The sequence below is a fragment of the Lycorma delicatula genome, chromosome 4 (assembly GCF_047948215.1).
Source record: "Lycorma delicatula isolate Av1 chromosome 4, ASM4794821v1, whole genome shotgun sequence".
NCBI lineage: Eukaryota > Metazoa > Arthropoda > Insecta > Hemiptera > Fulgoridae > Lycorma > Lycorma delicatula.
This window is the reverse complement of record NC_134458.1, coordinates 74,079,864-74,100,727: the sequence shown is the minus strand read 5'-3', so window position 1 is coordinate 74,100,727 and position 20,864 is coordinate 74,079,864. Positions and strand designations below refer to the sequence as shown.

Here is a 20,864-nt window from a genome sequence, read left to right as displayed (position 1 = left end):
TCTCCTGACATTACACCAGTTGACTTTTTTATGGGGTTATCTTAAAGAAAGAATAAATTTGAAAGTATCAGTAAGTCATTAAATCAAATATTTTCATGGAGTTGACATAACTTAACTGACTAAAGCATGCAACACATGTAGGTTATGTATTATACCGGTATGTACTATTTGATTTAAAAAATTCATTAAAGCATAAATGGATTTTATTTAAGTTAAACATTTAATTGATTTTTTTATTTAAAATTTAACATCAACTAGATGTAACTTGTCAGCTGGGCCAGACATAATGAAACTAAAAACACCAATTTATGCAGGCCTGCACCTACAGAATTTTTTAAGATAAATAACTAAAAAACTCAATTTTAGAAAAATAAGTTTGAGATAAAACTTTAATTTTTTTTTCGCAAAGAATCTGATTCTGCAATAAAAAATATACATTCCTACTTAAAAAAAATTAAGTTGACCTTAAAATTATCTTTATTGACCTTATCCAAGGACAACATAGGTTGTGAATGTATTAACCCTTTGAAATGGAAAAACTTTAATAGAAAACATTTTTTCCTAAAATGTGTAGTTTGAGATATAAATTTGTCTCAATTTAAATGGACCAACCGGTATACTAAATTTGTTCCCTAACCACCTTTAAAAATGGGTACAACTAGTGAATAAAAATGTTGTCATCAGTACTACTGATGACAAAGAAGCTGAATTAAAGCTCTGCAAAATTCTTCTGTAAGCATATTCCAGAATTGATAAAAGGAGAAGTTTTATTTTTTCAAAAGTTCCACCACATTTTTTCACATAGATTTCTTTGCCAGAGACATCAAGTTACTGGAATAGCTTTGGTAGGTAAATCTACTGAAGTCAGAAAGAAACTACTTTGTTTTTACTTTTCAACTCCAAACCATCAACAAGCCATTTATTTCTGGGCTGTCCTTTCTTTATTCTAATGAATAACTTACTTTTTATAATTACTTTCACCACTCTTCAAGTCTTCCATTCTTAGAACATGCCCCATTCTGCTTATTCTGTGCTTTAATAAATTTAAGTATATCCCTACCATCTATAGGATCCTTCCACCTCTTTATTTTTTCATATCCTCCATTCTCCATCCACCTTTATAGTATATCCTTAAATTTTTCTTTCAAAACTCCTCAGACGTCACAGATCAGATATGTAATCCATAACATAGCCACTGGTAACATATGTGTTGAATATGTTAATATTTGCTAATTAACTTGCTTTTAAATCTTTTAATCTTCACAAAGGTTATTACTTCTATAGTCTGAGATCCTCTGTTCTTGCCTTTATACTTTTACTTGTAGTTAATATTCCCCAAATATTTAAATCTACAAAGCTCATCAAATTTTTTATTTCCTACCACTATTTTTCAAGGAGCTTTATCAAACTGTAGTGATAAAAACAAATAATTTGTTTTGGCTTCATTTATTACCAGCCTTACATTTTATACGTCTTCTAGTTTTCTAAAATGTGGACTTATCTTAAGCAATGATTGTTGTGTATTATAAAAGTGCATTTGGTTAAACTAGTGAAATACGTTTCCATTGAAGTTTACTTTTTCTTGTGCCTGTTGCAATATAAAATTAAACAAGACCATAGAATGATCATTACCTTATTTTATTCCATTGTTAAACTCAAATTTTTGGCCAAGATCATCATAGATGGCTTCAGATTGATTTAGATCTTATTCATCTCATTGTCATTTTAACAAGTCTTAACTTTCTTTGGAGCTTGTTCATTTCCTCCCTTTGAATCCATTTATTGTGAATAAAATGTGCAAGTTAACACCATGGATTCATAAAACTTTTAAGAGATTTACCTATGATAAAAATTTGGTCTGGGGTAGTTGTGCCATGTCTAAAACCACATGTTCTCTGCAAATACATTCAGTCTTCTAGATGACACATTAGAAAATAATTCTGCACACAACATTCACCAAAATAATGCCCCTGAAGTTCTCATAAACAGTTTAATCCCCTTTTTTCTAAATTAAACAGATTATTCCAACTATCCAGCATCTTCTCCTTTACCTAGATAATGCTAATCAGTCGATTATTCAATCTGACGGCCATTTATAATCTTCAACAATAATTGCATCAACTTCTTAATCTTGCTAAGTTTCAGTTTTTAATAGCACACTTGATTTCTTCCCTACTTAGAGTCTTCACTAACTCATCACATTCACTTGGCTATCATTCACCTTTTGTTCATTACCACAATTATCACTTTTTAATAGCTCTTTAAAAGTGACCCCTCTGCCCTTCTACAATAACATCTTCATTTTTATCCTTGTACACAAGACTGACTGAAATTTTTTTGCCACTCTTTTTACATCTGATTGGTTTTTCTTTATCTTACTTCATGATGATAACTCTTCTAAACGCATCACAGTTTTATTCATTGCTTCCCTCTTCTTCATTGTCTGTGACTTAATACATTCTCTCCTCAATTTCTTATACTTATGAGCTGCTCTAGCCTCTTTCTGAAGCATTTTGTCTCTTACAATGTTTTTTTCTTTTATGTATCTTCTTGCATTCTGTATAATTTGATTGTTCATTACTTAGTCTCTTCTTTTCACCTAATACTTTCTCTCCTGTTTCCTTTATTGCTAACTGTGTATTATTCCATTCCTCCTGTATGTTGGCAGTGACTTCTATTCCATCTAAATTGTCTTTGACCATTTTCTCACATTCTACAACACTCTTATATCTTCCATATTCAATTTAACAACATCCCACTTTTTCATTCTTGTGTTTACAGATCCCTGTAACTTGGCAATTCATTTACTTAACATTCTTTTACCAGGAAATGACTGGAGTCACAATTAGCCACCCTGAAGCTTCCAAGCGGATTCTTTTACCCAGAGATTCAGTGCTTCTGATGATCATTTTGTTTCTTATCAGAATTAATTAAGTAGGAACCCATTGTTGTTTGTTTCATCATAGGTATTCTACTTTTTTCCTACCAGCAACAACTTATAGGCTGTCTTCTTTCCTAATTTTTGCATTCACATCACCTAAAACCAAAATATCATACTTCTGAATTTTACAGTACACAAACCCCAGACTTTTATAAAATTCTTCTTTATCTCTTGTTTTTTCCTCTGTAGAAGCATAAGTATATATTATATTAATATTTCTGAATTCTCCTTTAATATGCATCCTATGTATTTCATCAGAAACAGGCTCAAATTCTAGAAATCTTTCTTTAATTTTCTTTGTAATAATAAACTCAGTACCATACATTCCAGTTTTTCCTGGCTACTACACAAAACCATGTAGGTTCCCTTATATACTCTACCATCACCTTCCCATTTGATTTCCTGAAGAGCCACAAAAGTAAAATGAGGTGTTAATGCTTCATCAGCTATTTCTCTCATCTTCACAGGCTTCAAAATGTTTCAGTTTCTCTACAGCCTTATATGAACCACAGTGTTAAATAATTGATGAGAAATTTCAGAAAGTCTCTTGAATAGATGTCAAAACCTACATGATATTTTTTAATAACTGTATTAATATTCCTTCACCTCCATTTCCATTATCTAATTTTGTGTTGACTGAACTATATTTACTGACAAAATCCTCTTCTTACTTTCATCTTCCTACACTGATTCAAAATGTCGTTAAGATAATGTATTCTAACCTAGATATTTCTTATTTTAGATGATTTAATTCATCATTCTTATTTAAATTTCAATATTTTGTCTAAAATCAAGTTAAAAAGCAATAGCAATAAATTACATCTTATCTCAGTTTTGGAGTCTCTGTTGAAAAAAAATGAACGTGAAAGGTTGTGTTAAATAGTGCTCCTGCGTTAGTGTGTGTTACTAGTGTTTGTGTTCTGTTTTGTTTCCGGCTACCTGTGTCAATGACCATGTGATGTCGGCAACATCCCGTAAGGACGCCTACCCAGGCACTCAGCCACATACCAAAGCTATTGTCAACTACCGGATAAGTTTTAAACCTTCGTTTAAAAACTTTCTAATCTTATTTATATCTATGAGTTAATATATTAGTGAATACTATTGAACATTTACAAGTAATTTTATTCCTAATTGTTAAATTAATTTATAAATATTAATATTATATTTATAAAATATAATAATTCTGTTATTATATTTTGTTAAATTGATATTACTTAATTTAATTTAACTTAAGTTAATTTTAATTTAATTAATCCATTAAATTGGACTTTGTGTAAATTAAATATAATATAATAAATAATTCTATTATATTATATTACTTCTAGTTTTAACCTTTTTACTTTTTATTTAAAATTTTCTACGACAGACTTTTCATCGAAGTCAAAAATAGTTAAATAACTTAATATTAATTTAAATTTTAACAGTACTCTTCGGTCGATTCTTTCTTAATGGAAAGGTATCTAATCCTAACCCGTCCTCCTCCCTCTCGTTCACCCTCCTCAGAGTTTTCTGATGGAGAAGAGGATAACGGTGTGGGAGCAAGAAAATGTCTAAAGCGTAGGTTGGTAACCACGGGTGATCAACCCTCCGAGGAGCCGAACACTACGAGGGGCAGCTCTGGAACAGCAGCTGCCACCATGGAGGTTAGCGATGGAAATTTCTCGCAACCTTCGGTCTCTAGGCGGGAGAAAATCCCACCTATCATGTTGGACTGCCCCAAGGAGTGGCCAACGCTGGCGAGAGCAATCTCCGCTATTATAAGAGGGTGCCTGGTAGCCAAAAGTACCGAGCTATCGCTAAGGCTGCAGCTAAGCAACGAAGGCGACTTCAGGGAAGTACAGAGTTTTCTGCATTCCAAGGGAGTCGCCTTTCACTCCTTTCAGTTCCCAAATGATAGGGAGCTCAAATTGGTTATCCGGGGCATCCCTTATGGGGCCACCCCGGAAGAGGTAAAAGAGAAGCTGACCTTGCTCGGCTACAAGGCAGTTTCAGTTAAAAAGCGACGAGGGACGGAAGGGAGCCCCCACGTGCTTCGTCGCCTTAAAACGAACGACAGCCACCAGGGGCATTTATGACCTGGAAAACTTATTCTATTGTAGAATTAAGGTGACCGCATTTGTGTTTCAAGTGGGTTCATCCCAATGCCACAGATGCTAAAAGTTCGGCCACTCGTCGAACTATTGCCGCAGGGCACAGCTCTGCGTGACATGTGTTGGAGACCACGACACGATGACGTGTCTGAAGCCGCGCGAAGAGCCTGCCTCGTATGCAAACTGTAAGGGGCCGCACCCGGCCAATTACAGGGGCTGTCCTTATTATAAGGAGCAGCTGAACAAGCAAAAGGGCACCCAGAAAACGTCCGCTGTTACTGACGGATGTAGCTGGGCAAGAGTTGCCGGAGGGCGTAAACCGAGCACCCAGCCGCAGGTAGTTTTAGCGGCGGCAACGGTGACGATTTAAAAGGCGGAATCACCTACCCCCACACCAACAAAGATTAAACCGGCAATAGTTACAAGAAAGGTGGAGGCAAAAAAAGCCTGCTCCGCAGAAAAAAAGGCAGTCGAACAATCGGAAAAATCACAGAAGGCGGGTTCCAAACCCACGACGTCTGGCAAACACACCAAAGTCCCAGAAGCCCCACAAAAAAGGCGTTAACGACTCCCGGCTCCTCCAGCGGCATTCTTCTTTTTTTTGCTGTTTAGCCTCCGGTAACTACCGTTTAGATAATTCTTCAGAGGATGAATGAGGATGATATATGTATGAGTGTAAATGAAGTGTAGTCTTGTACATTCTCAGTTCGACCACTACTGAGATGTGTGGTTAATTGAAACCCAACCACCAAAGAACACCGGTATCCACAATCTAGTATTCAAATTAAAAATAACTGATTTTACTAGGACTTGAACACTAGAACTCTCGACTTCCAAATCAGCTGATTTCGGAAGACGCGTTCACCACTAGACCAACCCGGTGGGTTGGCATCTCCAGCGGCAAAATAAATATAACCACACTGCCGAAAGAGTGTTCCAGCAAGGATTTCTTGTCACAAGTGACAATTAAGGATGTCCTACCGGAAATTCTAGCAATATTGCCCCGCCTGCTCCAAGCAAAATCTCTGAAGGGCTGCATTCAGTCCATCATAGAGTGCCTCATGAACTTGCTATCTAGGGTATGGTTACGCAAACTCTCAGATTGCTACAGTGGAACGCCAATTCAGTAGTAGGCAAGACGACAGAACTATGCCGTCTGGCCGAGGATCTACTAATAGACGTGTCTGAACGCGAACAAACAACTGACCATTCGGAATTACTTTACGTATAGGACGGATTGGCCAGTACGACCCGGACGCCCTGCCAACGGCGGAACCGCAATTTTAGTCACAGACGCCATATACACACGCGGGTCGACCTCCACAGGTAATGGAGCAGACTTGTGTACATGTGGAGCATCTAGGCACGGTTTATCGGCTGATTTCGGCTTATAATAAACCAAACTCAGCAGTACCCGGCGCAGATCTAGATCCCGTGCTAGAAAATTGGGATGGGCCCATGATACTCATGGGCGACCTCAACGCTAAGCACGAGTCTTGGAATAGCAATCTGACAAGTGCAAATGGCAGGTTGCTATACGAAAGGGCACGAACACGCCGGTTAGTCGGGTCATAGGGCCCGAGGTGCCCACCTTCGTTCATCGAACGGGTAGATCGAGACCTGATGTACTTGACATCGCAACCATGAAGGCGGTAACAACTCCGGTCATGATTGAAACGATAGAAGGCCTCAGCTCGGACCACTCTTCTGTCTTATTGGAGTTGGGCCAAGCAGGGGGCGGCCGAGACCCCCCGACTATACCCCGAAGGTCAGTGAATTGGAAAAGGTTCTATGAAACTCTCCAATGGGATTACAGACCAGCGCATCCTGAACTCCTGACCACACCGGAGGAAATCGACGACACGGTCGAACGCGTCACATCGTCAATGACTGAGGCTCTGTCAAACAGCTCTATAGAAAAGACCACGAGGCCTATCCGTAATAATCTCCCACCTCACGTCTCTGATGCTGTAGCAGAAAAGCGCCGACTGAGGAGGAGATACCGAATCACCCTGTTCCCCGATGATAAAAGGGCACTTTATATTAAAACAGAGTGAAACAGCTGCTGGCACAACATCGAGAGGATTCATGGAATGAATATCTCGCCTCGGTCTCAGACGACCAATCCTCGGTGTTCAGGCTAAACAAAAAACTAAGAGAAGGAAAGAAGCCCCCCCCCCCACCCGGTTGTGGGGCAGCGAGGCCTTCTGGCATATTCGGAGGCGGACAGGGCGGAGGTTTTCGCCGACACCCTAGAGAAGCAATTTACTCCAAAACCCCCTCCCGCCGCAAACAACGACCACACAACTGAGGTGGAGTCCTTCCACGTAGATTATTTAGCTCAGGTGGGTGACGCCCCAGTAGATGCGGGACTACACACCGTATCCGATGGTGGTGGCGCAGGCACGCACACTGTTCGGGAGAGCGGTCGTGTCCGAACACGACCATCATTGGGACATCTGCCGAGAGGACCGTACTCCACAGGGTATAAGAAAACGGCCTCATGCCGTATTAGACGACCCACCGTGAAGAGGCGGTACGAGAGTCAAAAAATGACAAACCAGGCTTAGGAGCCTCTACATCGCTTAACTTATAAATGGAAACCGCGCGAAAAATCCGCCCGCGAAAGTGACCGTTTTCGTAATTAATTTTGTTAAAACTATAAAAAACTAGACAACACCCCACACCGTCCCACGAAGAGACCACAGTTTCATTTAGTCAGCAAATGCGACTCCCTCCGAAGAACAGGGCGCATTTCTCCCTCAAAATAACTAGGGCTCCGGTAGGCGCACTCCTGCTAGCTCATAGGTGCTGGTACCGAAAGGACTTCAGCAGATGGACTGAAGGGGAATCACGCCGGGATTACTAGGCTCAAAAGCTTAGTCTCTCACGGTCAGAACCAGTAAATAAATTTCACGATGGCCCATACAGATAGGAACGCAAATTAACAAATCCGTCCATAAATAAAACTTAAAATTTATAACCGCCACTAAATAACCGATGAAATTTGTCCGATAATAGAAAGATACAGCAGCAAGGTACATTGTCCAGGCTCTGCGATCTGTAGGGAGAAATATTGAAACTCCCGCCATTCTTGTGATCCGTTTCGTTATCTCAGTTTTCTTTCTACTGAAATTTCCCTCTCATAGTCATCTACTCTTTTAATTTAACTGATTATTGTAAATATTGCAAATGGCTGTTCATTTACTTAAATTAAACTGTATTTTCCGTAAGGATTTAAAATATTTGTTTTACTCAAGGAATGGATTATTAAAATAAAACTAGCATTCAATCTTGAACAGAAATTATGTTGCCATGCAGCACAGTCTGTTAAAGTCTGACAAATGAAAGAACGTACCTGAACTTCGACTGCAATAACTTTTCAATAAATCATCATAATAAATGCAGTGTATACCAAACCAAAACTTGTCCTTTTCTACATTAGTTTACAGTGAACTTATTTAAACATCAATAAACATGATGTTTACATTCTCAAGGAAATGTGAGAAACACAACAATTTTTCATCCTTTTTTGTATTGCTATTTCCATCCTCTAGAACTTCAACAAAAAATTGGTTTTTGCCACAGTAAAATACAATTACTCATTGCCCAACTATCAGTACCAATATAATTCTAATATTAATGGTACGATAAGTATATAACGAAAAGTTTTAAACTGGACTTCAAATTCATTTTAAGATGAGACATATTAACAGATATTAGACACCAGTTCTTGACATAATCAATCAGTGGGTGAGTTTAACAGCACAATTAATTACAAAATTCTAGTTTAATGACACTGCCAAATCTAGTTCTTACTGGTTTAACATTAAATTCCAGATTAAAAGTAATTGTATTGTTATTAAAATTTATGGCTCAGCATAACAACTGGAGTTAAACTAAAAAAAAGAAACAAAAAATGTTTTAATGATTTTATTATATATGTATATATATATATATATATATATATAGATAGATAGATAGGTAGTTTAATTAATCATAAAAACAATAAACCACCAAAATATGGTAAATAGATAAGTTAAAGTTACCACCAAATCCCATTTAAAAATGATGATTTAATATAAACATTATAAAATACAACCTAATGGTTGGCAGTAATGACATTAGAACAAAAAAATATATATACTGTTTAAATATCACCACTCCAGTATTGGGCAGCAGAATTAGCATATTTGTCCATAATAACTTCAAAATTTATAAAACAATTACATTTTCGACAAAATGCAAAATTATAAAAACAATTTATTTTAATGTAATAGAATGTGTATAGAATTAAATATCAACTGAAGATGTGTGATCCTGTGAAAATTGATTCTTGGAATAATTATGGTAAGTTTAATTTAATATTTGCTGTGTTTTGGTGGTTTAAATTTCATTTAACATTAAATTTTACTAGCACAGTTATTCAACTAACTCATTAACATATTGATCACTGTGCTCTCTCTCTCTCTCTCTCTCTCTCTCTATATATATATATATATATATATATATATATATACATAGATTTTATATCTATTTATTTAGAATATTTTCTAAATACTTGAAAAGAGCTGTATCAGAAGATAAAAATCTTTCCTAAAACTATCCTGAAGGCTTGTTGATACTTTTATTTTTAAGAAAATGTTTAAATCTTATTTTACATAATTTTTATAGTTTACAAAAAATAGATAATAGCAAAACAGATCAGTCATTTCGAAAATCAATCTAAGTCTTAAGATAGCTAAGAAATACTCAATTTGTCTATGATTGATTAAATTTTAAGATGTACTACAATACGTCTATGACAAGCAAGAGTTTTATCATATAATAACTGTAACAAATAATCACTAGTTAGTAATAAACAAATAATGACTGAAGGGATATCTGAAATAAATTAAATATTTGTGTTCATTATTATCACTATCATTGTGTATAATTTGTCTCGAGTATTCAAACAAGATATAATCTTTAATTGGTGTGAAGTTGTATGACTATTTACCTACTACATTTATTTTAGTTAACAGAATTTTATTAAGTATTAATTGGATTTTGAATGATGTTTCTTCTCATGATAAGGTGAGTTAAAAATGTTCAGACTTTTTAATTTTGAAAATATGAGTAATTAAACATGGAATTCCTTTAAACATGAAATATTGGCATTTCCAGAAAATGTTTTAGAGGTATAATAGTGATACAAAGCATTTTATGTTAACAATGGCAAACATTTAGCTCTGAAACTATCAGTGATATTACAGATGATGATGCTTCTGTTGGTGGATTTAGTATGACATAGAAAAATATATTTGACTGTGTTGTGTGTTCATTGTATAATCTTTAGTTTCCAGACAAATAAAAATAGAATACGGTTAAGAACCTTGATAAATCTCTTTTATGGGAAATATTAGAAAATCAGAAAACAAAAAAATGTGAGAAGCAGATTCCAGACAATTATTAAATGAATGTTGACAAAATGAATGTTAAAGAAAATAGTAATAGATTATGATTAAAAATAGTTCTTGCAATCAATCACAAGTTAATAAAAATATTTACAGAAACCTTATATTAATCATATGTTTGTCCAGTATGGAAATATGTTCACATTAATGTTTAAGTTTTGACATAATAATAATCAGGAGAAACTATACAATTGCCATCCATCATAGTGCATGTTCTTAGTATTATTATGTTAAACCTAGTTGATGTATGCAGTTTGTAAATTTAATACTTATTCCTTATGTGAGTTGTTACATTAGTACTGTGTAAAGGTGATATATTTAAATTCCTAATTGTTCATCATACATTACACCTCTTTTTATCTTTGGCATAGAAAAAAAAATAGGAAAGATACCTTCTTTTACTTTTGTTTTTGTTTATTGCACAAAAACCTTTAATGAGATTTTGTAGCTGTATCTAACAGAGTAATATTAGGAAGAAATTAATGAATCACCTCTGTTAATTTATGACAGTTATGCAAATATTTTACAATCAGCACATATTTTATTAGTCAATAAACAGTCATATACAATACTAGCTGAGAAAAATCCATTATAAAAAATAATTAAATCATTAAATTGATAATAAAGAGATTTCTTAATTATAATCCCACTTAGACAAGAGACTAAACAATAAAAAAACAAACACTACTCTTGTTACATTGACGCAAATAATTGTATAATAACATTAGCCATTTCAAATGCAGATATTTACTATTGCTGATAAATAATATAGATTATGTGATATGGTGGTAGCCTTAGTTAGCATCTAATATTGCAATTATCATCAAATGTATTATAATTAGTGATTATTACAAAAATGTCATGAAGACAAATAAAACTGTAATACATTTGCAAAGTAAATAAAATAATCTAATAATAAAATCATTTTTAATTAAAGTTTCTTTTTCTATAATCAAATATGCAATTCTGTAACTGCTGATCTTACATTTTTTTAATGGTATTTTTTTATATGGGCCATTATCAGGAATTTTAATTAAAAAAAAAAAAGAAATGTTTAATGTTTCTTCATTTTAATATATATAAAACATTAATGGAATCGTGGTACAAAAAACGTCTATGGTAATAAATAAATAAAATTATAGTATTTTAAGGGCGTTAGTCAATTAAAATTAGTATTTTAATTGAAAAATAGTTGAATAATTATTCAAGTAGTACAAGTTAAACTACAGTATAGAATAACTAGTTTTATTTAATAAATGTACCTACATTGTACTAATATTGCTTTGAAAAAATTCTTGAACTTTTAAATAAATTGGTGGAAGATCGTTTAGTGTTAAGAGATTTTATTAAATAATGGAAGTTATAAAGTTAGAAAGAGAGATACTTTTTTGTTAGGCCGAAACTTTGTGCTTAATTTTTTTATTACACTTTTCGCAGTTATACATTCTTAGAGATCTTAACCTTTAATTTGCTAAATATTTGGTGTATGATTCATGTTTACCGGCGACAAGCATGGTGTATCAGCCCAACTGTATCATGAAACTCCTTAATTTCTGAAAGAGCTCAACTCTATAATACATTTTCGAAGGGAATATTCATCGTTGTAATAAATATTTCATGCCAAGCTGGGCGTTTTTTTAAGATCACGACATACTGTTTAAGTTTCATGACAAGTTAAGCGTTTTGATATAATATTTCTTAATTTTTATAATTCAGATTCGTTAATATTTTATTGATACGTTTTGATAATTTAAATTGGTTCGTTATATTTAAATCAATTCTGCTGATTATATTGTATTTTTTCGTTCTTCTTACTGTCTTACTAAATTTTACGTACTACGTGTTGGTCAAGCTGGGTACGAATGGAAACAAGGAAAACGTTGGATGACGGGTTTGGTTGTCCACCTGGAGGTTAGCATTGAAGTGAATGGTGAAAAAAATATCATTGATGTATTCGTTACAGTAGTTGGTTTATCATCATGTTTACTATAGATAGTGCATTTAAAAGCTGTATTATTTTAACTTATTTGTTCTTATGCGAGTCTTTTACGAAAGATTTTAATGAATCAGTTGACGAGTCGTTTTTGAAAGAACCTCGGTATTTGTCAAATTCAGAACTTGAAGAGAAGTTCAGAGACTTGGAGAAAACTTATCCTAATTTAGCGAAATTACATTCTATCGGGAAATCTGTAGAGAATAGAGACTTATGGGTTCTTGAAATTAGTGAAAATGTTGAAAACAGGAGCACTGGTGAACCAATGTTCAAATATGTTGCTAATATGCATGGGGACGAAACTGTTGGAAGAGAATTGTTGATATATTTAGCGCAGTATTTGTTATTTAATTACGGTGAAGATAAAAGGATAACCAAGCTAGTTAATTCTACTGACATTTATTTGATGCCTTCGATGAATCCAGATGGTTTTGAACTTTCTGTGGTAAGTTGGTTGTATGTTTTGTTTATTTCATTATTTTCATTAGATTTTTGAAATCTACATATAAGGACACAGTTCATTAGTTTGTATAGGTTATAATTGTATGGAATTACAGATATAAAAGTAAAATTTTTCTGAACATTTGAGGTATCATTTCAGGTACAACTCGTGCAGAGTAAAATATACTTATCCTGGAATTTTTGTCATAATTTACATTTCACCATTCCTGGCCAAATTAATTGATGTACTACTGTAATGGGCAGTACCAACTTATTTGTATATCACATTACATATAGAATTGTACCGGGGGAGTCTGCAGTAACTAGGAACAAAATAGGTATTTAGCCATAACATTCATGTAAAAGTTAGTCACTCCAGGTTAACTAAATTGTAATTGGCATAATTTACAGAATTGTACCCAAGAGATATTGCTAAAAATATCATGTTTTTATGTGCAATAATAAATTCTGAAGGTAATGATTTATGATATTCAGTTAAATGATTTTTGCGGTGTTAACAATTAATTTAGAGGTTTAACTCAGGCCTTTTTATATGGTATTTTAGGAAATTTTAGACCTGGTTTTACTCAGTGGTCACTTTAACAAGCAGGCTTATTGTGTTATCGCCCAACAGGAGCCTTCGAGCAGGTTCACAGGTAATCCTCTCACCAAATTGCACGAAGGATGTACTGACTTTACATGTCTTGGTTTCCTCAATGTGGACCTATAGAGGAATACCTACATCCACAGAATTAAAAATTAAGGGTTTAAGACTAAGAAAATAGGTGGGAGGTTAGAAATAACAATCTACCATTGAAGGAGTCACAGTAACAACCTCACTGGAGGAAATCCCTAGGTTAACATTTGAATTATGTATTTTTTTAAATAAAAGTTAAATTTTGTTTAGTCATTTATTATATCTATTTAGGTGTTTTGATCTAAGTTTGAGGACAGAATGCTATTATTCTTTGGGTCTCTTATCAGAGATTTCAGAAGTGGATACTGTCTTCGGTTTTTGTGCTTTAGAAGACCTCAAGGGGGTGATTTTGCATTTGCAGCTATTTAAGTATTTTCTACTTAAATATTGTAATAATTTAATTATTAAATTTCAGCTAAACTGATTATAGTTGACCTGCAAACAGTTTCACAATAAAACCAGCATTTAAGCTGTACAATTTTTTTGTGATAAACACCAAATTCACAAGTATGAATCCTATAAAATAGAAAGGACCAACAGTTTCCAGTGTTGGGTGAGAACTTGGGTATTTGTTGCCTAAGCATGCTTAAATGAGATGAGGTGTATTGAATACTTATGTAATTATTTAAAGCTGTGAACTTTAGAATGGTGCATCAAATCAGTTTTATATGTATCATGTGTATACTTTTTTTCAAAATTGGAAAGGGCGTATGGAGATGACTCTCTGTCACAAGCCCAAGTTTTTAGGTGGTTTAAAGAATTTTCAGATGGCTGAGAATCAGTTGGAGACTTCCACGCTCTGGAAGACCATTAACATCAAAACGTAACAACAATGTTGAGCGAATCAGAGACTTGATAAGGTACGACCGGCGATAAACTATTACAATGAGATTGCAGAACAATTGAATTTGAACCATACCACTATCCATCAAATTTTGACAAACGATTTGGACATGAAAAAAGTTTGTGCAAAATTGGCTCCAAAACACCTCACTGTGAACAGAAAAATAACAGAGTGGAAGTGTGCTGTGTCTTCTAGGGTGAATTGAAACTGATCCTGATTTTCTAAAAAATGTTATTACTGGTGTTGAATCTTGGATGTTTGAGTATGACCTAGAAACAACACCAGAGCAAGGAGTGACAGACTTCAAACTCACCACGTCCCAAAAAAGCAAAAATGAGCGAATCAGAAATCGAAGCCATGCTAATTTGTTTCTTCAATAGTAATGGCAGTGCCCATAAGGTGCTTTTGCCTATAGGATAGACTGTAGATCAATATGTTTACCAAGAAATTCTTGGAAAGACTGCGGAAAAGAGTTGCCCACATGAGACCAGCAATCGAAGACAACTGGATGCTGCATCATGACAATGCACCTTGTCACACTGCACTCTCAATTAATGAGTCTTTGGCAAAGAAAAACATTCCTGTAGTTCCTCAATCACCTTATTCACCTGACTTGAGTCCCTGCGACTTTTTCCTGTTCCTGACTTTAAAAAAACACCTCAAAGAACACCATTTTTTAACAGTAGAAAACAAAAAGAAATTTAACCAAACATTTGAAGGATATTCCGGTTTCTGAGTTCCAACACTACTATGAAGAGTAGGAAAAGCGTTGCGTGACTTCCCAATGGAACTATTTCGAGGGTGATAGAGTCCATATATAATTGAATTGTAAATAAAAAGTTTTTCTGAACCAGTCTCATTACTTTATTTACACACCTCATATGTATGCACATTCGTTTCACCAAAGCAGCTCAATGGCTGAACCGATTTAGATGTACGATCATGCGTTAGAATCTATATATATATATATATATATATATATATATATATATATGTATGTGTTTAAATAGCTTTGGAAAAAAAATATTACAAAATTATCACCTGCACGCTCTTCAATTATCTAGCATTAAAGAGCAATATTTATCAGCAATGCTTTTTTTTGGCAATTGTGTTTTTTAGTTTTTAATATTTGTCTCTTGTAGGAGTCATAAGTTAGTTGAAAATTTAATTCTGTTCTTTGTTCCCTTCTTCTCTGTTTAAACTTTTAACTTTAACTGTAGTTGCTGCTTTCCATTTCTTCACTTTCTGTATGTGTATTCCAATCATTGTATTTCTCTAGAGTTTTTTCCTACTACACATCCCTGTATTGCCAAATTTACTAAACCTTGATGTTTTAATACACAGCCCACAGACTTATTTGTCTTTTTACAAGATTCTGTCATAAATTTTCTTATTGAACTCTATTATGTGTTAAATTACCTGTTAATTTTTCCTTTTTGTTTTATGACCTCCTCATTTTGAATCTTATTGTTCCTTTTAATATTATAAAAGCCTCTATTCTTTTCCTGTTCTCCATATCCACTACTTAAAATGTTATACTTCATATAAATATTTTCAAGAATTTCTTTTTAACACTTGCTTAGATTTTTATTTGACAGTATACCTAATTCTATATCAAACTTTTTTTTTGCATGAAAGGTCTTTTTGATTGTGCCAGTATGCATTTGATGTCTGCATTACTTCATGTACCCTTTTTTTTAGTACCTGAATTACAGAATTCTACCACTTCTGATGTATTATGTTCCACTATCTTCATATTTAACTTTTTCCTCTTTTTTGTTTCTCTCGAATTTCCTTACTTTTGTTTTTAGTCTTATTTATTTTCAAAAATAAATTTCTCTTCTAAACTTTATTTAAAGTCATGTCATTCATTATTTTTTTAATTTATCATTTGTACCTGCCAAAAGAAAAGTTTCATCAGTGAATGCTAACATCTTTATTATTCTCCTTGTATAGTTAATCCACTCTCAAATTTTTCCTTCAGTTCCTTTATTACTCCTGTATACAAGTTGAAAAGCAAAGGAGAGAGACAACTACCTCCTTGTCTCACTCTGAATAAGATCTCATCTTTCTTCATATAACTGCTCACTTCTTCTGCGTATTGTCTTTTTGTCTTATCCATTTATGGCCATTTCAGGTTGTTGTACCCTGCTCTTTCTGAACCCAAAGTGGTGTTCATCAAAGACACCTTCTACCACATAATTTATCGTCTCTAAACTTTTTTAGTAAGTATTTTTTATGCACAACATATTTAACTGATGGTGCAGTAGTTGCATTTACCTGCTCCTATTTCATTTATGGTAACAATTATAGTTTTTAAAATGGGGTTATTTCTCCATTATAAGTTTTTGTACTAATACATAAAGTTTATAAATTCTACTTATCTCAAACAGATAATAGTATTATCAATTCCTACTATTACATTTTTGTCTTTTCAATCAGACACATTTGATAGTCTTTGTACCTCTGTTAAATCTAGATCATGTTATAGTCTCCTCTGAAATCATCAGTTTCAATCAATTATCTATCAATTTCAATTTTTTTCTCTTCTAGTATTTAAGATAACTTTTCTCTTCTGTGTAATCCTTCATATTTCTCTCTGCTCGCCATAACAAAACTTTTCCATTTGCACCTCTATTACTAATACATTTTGGCTTGATTTCCCCAAAGTTATGTCGTATTTTTAGAATAAAAATAACATCTCCTAGGAAGGAGGAAATGTAACATATCCAACTTCTACATCAAGTTAAAGACAAATAACTGTAATGCATTTGAAAAGTAAATAAATAATCTAATAATAAAAACATTTTTAATTAAAGTTTCATTTTTATACTCAAATATGCAATTCTGTAATTGCTGATCTTGATTCTTTATAATTTATTTAAATTTATTCTCTATGTAAAGTCCTTAATTTTGTATGCAGGAAACTTTTATGGTAAAAAGTTTTAGAATATATTCATGAATGTGTTTTCATGTAATTGATCCATAATGCAGAATGAATAATGGTTTTCTTTTGAAGTTATGCATGCTCTATTTAGATGTACCATCTCCAACTTCATCTACATCTTCAGATGAAGAGGTATATCTAGCGTACATCTACCTCCATTAAAGGTTGTATACAGGGCGTATACTGCTAAGGACGTAGCATACATCTTCAGATGAAGATGTATGCTACATCTACATTTTTTGTGGTACTTAAACTTCCTATTAATTTCAGCCCTTACATGTCTATAATATTTTCTGCCTTTTCATCTTTTCCATTTTTACACTTTCTACTTTTCTCCATCAGTTTTGGTATGTTTACTGTTTCCATGGTTTTCTATCTATTGTTACTAAAAAAAAGTAAAAGTTATTCTCCTCCCTTTATTAATTTTTTTTTATTTATTCTTATTCGTTACGAACTGAATCTTCTGCTATAACTTGTAAATTTGAAAATATGATTTGTTCAAGTATTAATCTTAAAAGAATTAAAATTAAAATGTCTATATCCCACGTTTTTTAAAAAATTTTTTAACTTCAAATTAGACTTTAAACTATTTACTAAATTATGACCCAGTTCTGCTTAGATCAGGCTTGAATTGGATTTAGACTTATTTTCAAAAGTTGAGAAACAGAAATATGGTTACAAGAAAAATGTATCAAAAATTACAGTGTGATGAATAAATACGGGGCATAAATAATATTAACACCATTAATATTATTTATAGTAGAACTACTAACATATACCTACATATAAAAAAATTATTTAAACTGTATGCCTGCCTCTAGAAAAAAGGTAGCAAAAGTGAAATTTCACAGTTTTTCATGTTCAACTTTATTGGTAATTTTCTCATGGAAAGAAGGAAAATAGGTAAATAAACCACTGGGCCAATTTTTTACCTTCAGAAAATACGATTAAATTGCTTTTGTTTCATCCTTCCAGGACCAATAGCTTTTTAGTTATGATTTTTTTCTGTAAACCCTTACATTCACAAAAATGGTGTGTACACCATATCAAAAATTGCCGCCACAGGTACATCACTAAAATAAAAAATATAAAAAAAAAAATAGTTTTAAGATCCTGAAACAGTAGGAGACAATTGAGTACGTTTCAATATTTTTTGAATTGGTCAAGCAACCACCACTCTTGGGTCACTTCAAATGGATTGACCAATCAATCACAATTGAGGGAGGTAGAGGATACATATTATCTAGAAGTTAGGCAACTGAATAAATATACAAAGATTTTATTTTAGCCTTTTTTTTTACGGTTACTTTATTATAAATCAAATTTTTTTTGCATTCTACAGCACCTTATAGTGATTGTAATTGACTATTAAACTGTTGTATTTCAATTCATAATCTACGCCATCTTAAAACTGTAGTTCTTAAATGTAAATTAAAAAAGGCCAGTTTAAATAGAACTTGTCTTAGGTGTAAAATTTATATATTATTTAATGTAGTTAATATGATTACAGGCTGGCTCTTGTGATTCTACTTCAGATTATTCAGGCAGAGGTAATGCTAGAGGAGTTGATCTGAATAGAGATTTTCCGGATCAGTTTGAAGAAAAAAGTGATGAAAGACCATTAGATTCATTTCAAAAAGAAACTACTGCTGTTATGAAATGGATTATAGAAAACCCTTTTGTTCTTTCTGGAAATCTTCATGGTGGAGCCCTCGTTGCCAGTTATCCCTTTGATGGTTTTAGGTATGAAAAAACATATATAATGAAACTGTACTTGTAGTAATTCTTTCAGTTGGTGTGTGTGTGTGTGTGTGTGTGTGTGTGTGTGTGTGTGTGTGTGGGTGGGTGTTAAGGACATCTGGATGAAAGTATTTTATATTTTGAGGAAGCGATGAAACTTTACACACTGTAAAGTGTTGCATCTTATTTTGAATTAAAGTGATAACAAAAACATCGTCCAAATAGAACAAGATTTATAGTCATGATCTTTTAATTTTAATTGTTAGAAGTATTATACAGAATGTTCAACGTAAAAGAGTCCCCATGACTCAGTGGTTTATACTAAATGCATATTTTCGTTAAACTGCATACAGTGGTGAGAGATGGATAAAATAATGTAGAGGATATTGATATGTTTGGAGCTGGAGTATGGAGAAATGTTTATTGCCTGCACATTTGAGTATTGCCAGTCTGTGTTGAGCATTGGCTTTTGAACAAGGTTGTGTAATAGTGTGTTGTTTGTTAAAATGTGGTTAACTGTTGAAGAACATATATTCTTGATGGAAACTTCTTTGAGATGAAATCTCATGTGTGTCAATGAAAGTTCACAGACATTTGAAAAGGAAGCACCAATAAAAAGTTTTTTCAGAAGTTATTTAAAAAATTTTGTGAAACAGGTGCGGTGACCAGAAACATGTTCGACATAGATCAGTTTTAATGATGCAGGTCATACAGGACATTAAAGCAGCAGTTACAAGCTCTCATAAATCTTTGCAGAGAGTAAGCCGGGAAAAGAAAATTTCACTAAGTTCAGCCAACACTGCAGTGAGGAGAATTCTAAAATGTTATCTGTATTGAATGCAGGTTTTCCATTAGCTAACTAATGTTGATTATATTAAAAGAATTCATTACTGTCAGTTCAAGAACCTCATTAGAGGTAACATTGGCATTTTAGATCAAGTATTTTTCACAGATGAAGCATAGTTTCACCTTGGTGGGTCAGAACTACTGGACTTGGAGTACTGAAAACACATACATTTTTCTTTGAATCCCCCTGCACTCACAAAAATAGACATGGTGTGCATTTTAAAAGTTACAATTAATAGGACTCTTGCTTTTGAAGAAACTGTGAATGCTGCAGTCTACCAAAAATTATCCAACAGTTCATAGCCTTACTGCAAAATGATGAATATGCTGCTATGATGACCATGAGTATGTTGCTGGTTGCAACAGGACAGTGCCACTTGCGATATGGCTCACTCTATTGTGGAGATACTACAGGATTTTTCAGTGGAAGAATCATTTCTATAGGATTGTGGCCATCAAGATCCCCTGATCTGTCTAGTCCATACTTCTTTCTGTGGAGTCACTTTAAAGAAATAGTTTATAGGAAAAATCCACATATCCTGCAGGAATTGAAGACAAACATTAGCAATGAAATCCAGGAAATAAACACAGGGTGCAGCTAATAGAGTAGCCAGGAACATGGTGAAACATATTGACAAGTGCAAAAAAGTGGATGGACATAATTTTCAACAACTTCTGTAAATTGTTATGCAAGTGCTTACCAACAGACTTATTTATAGACTAAACTAAGTAATATGGCTTCTTTTAAGTTGAACACTCCTTAATTGTGACTATTATATAAATTGTAACTGTTTGAAATTCAGTAATATATATCCTTTTTGTTGCGCATCAAGAACTGTTTTTGAAAATGGTAAAGAAATAATTTT

The 20,864-nt window shown here is 33.4% G+C and overlaps 1 protein-coding gene across 1 annotated transcript in view; it reads left to right on the top strand.

Moving 5' to 3' along the window:
* Positions 1–12,345: 12,345 nt before the first annotated feature.
* Positions 12,346–20,864, top strand: part of svr (Carboxypeptidase D svr) — a 125,262-nt gene continuing 116,743 nt past the window's right edge. The window contains exons 1-2 of the mRNA XM_075363351.1: positions 12,346–12,928; positions 18,923–19,155. Of these exons, the coding sequence (XP_075219466.1) occupies positions 12,470–12,928; positions 18,923–19,155 (692 nt within the window). The 5' untranslated portion in view covers positions 12,346–12,469. The remainder of the gene's footprint in view (positions 12,929–18,922; positions 19,156–20,864) is intronic.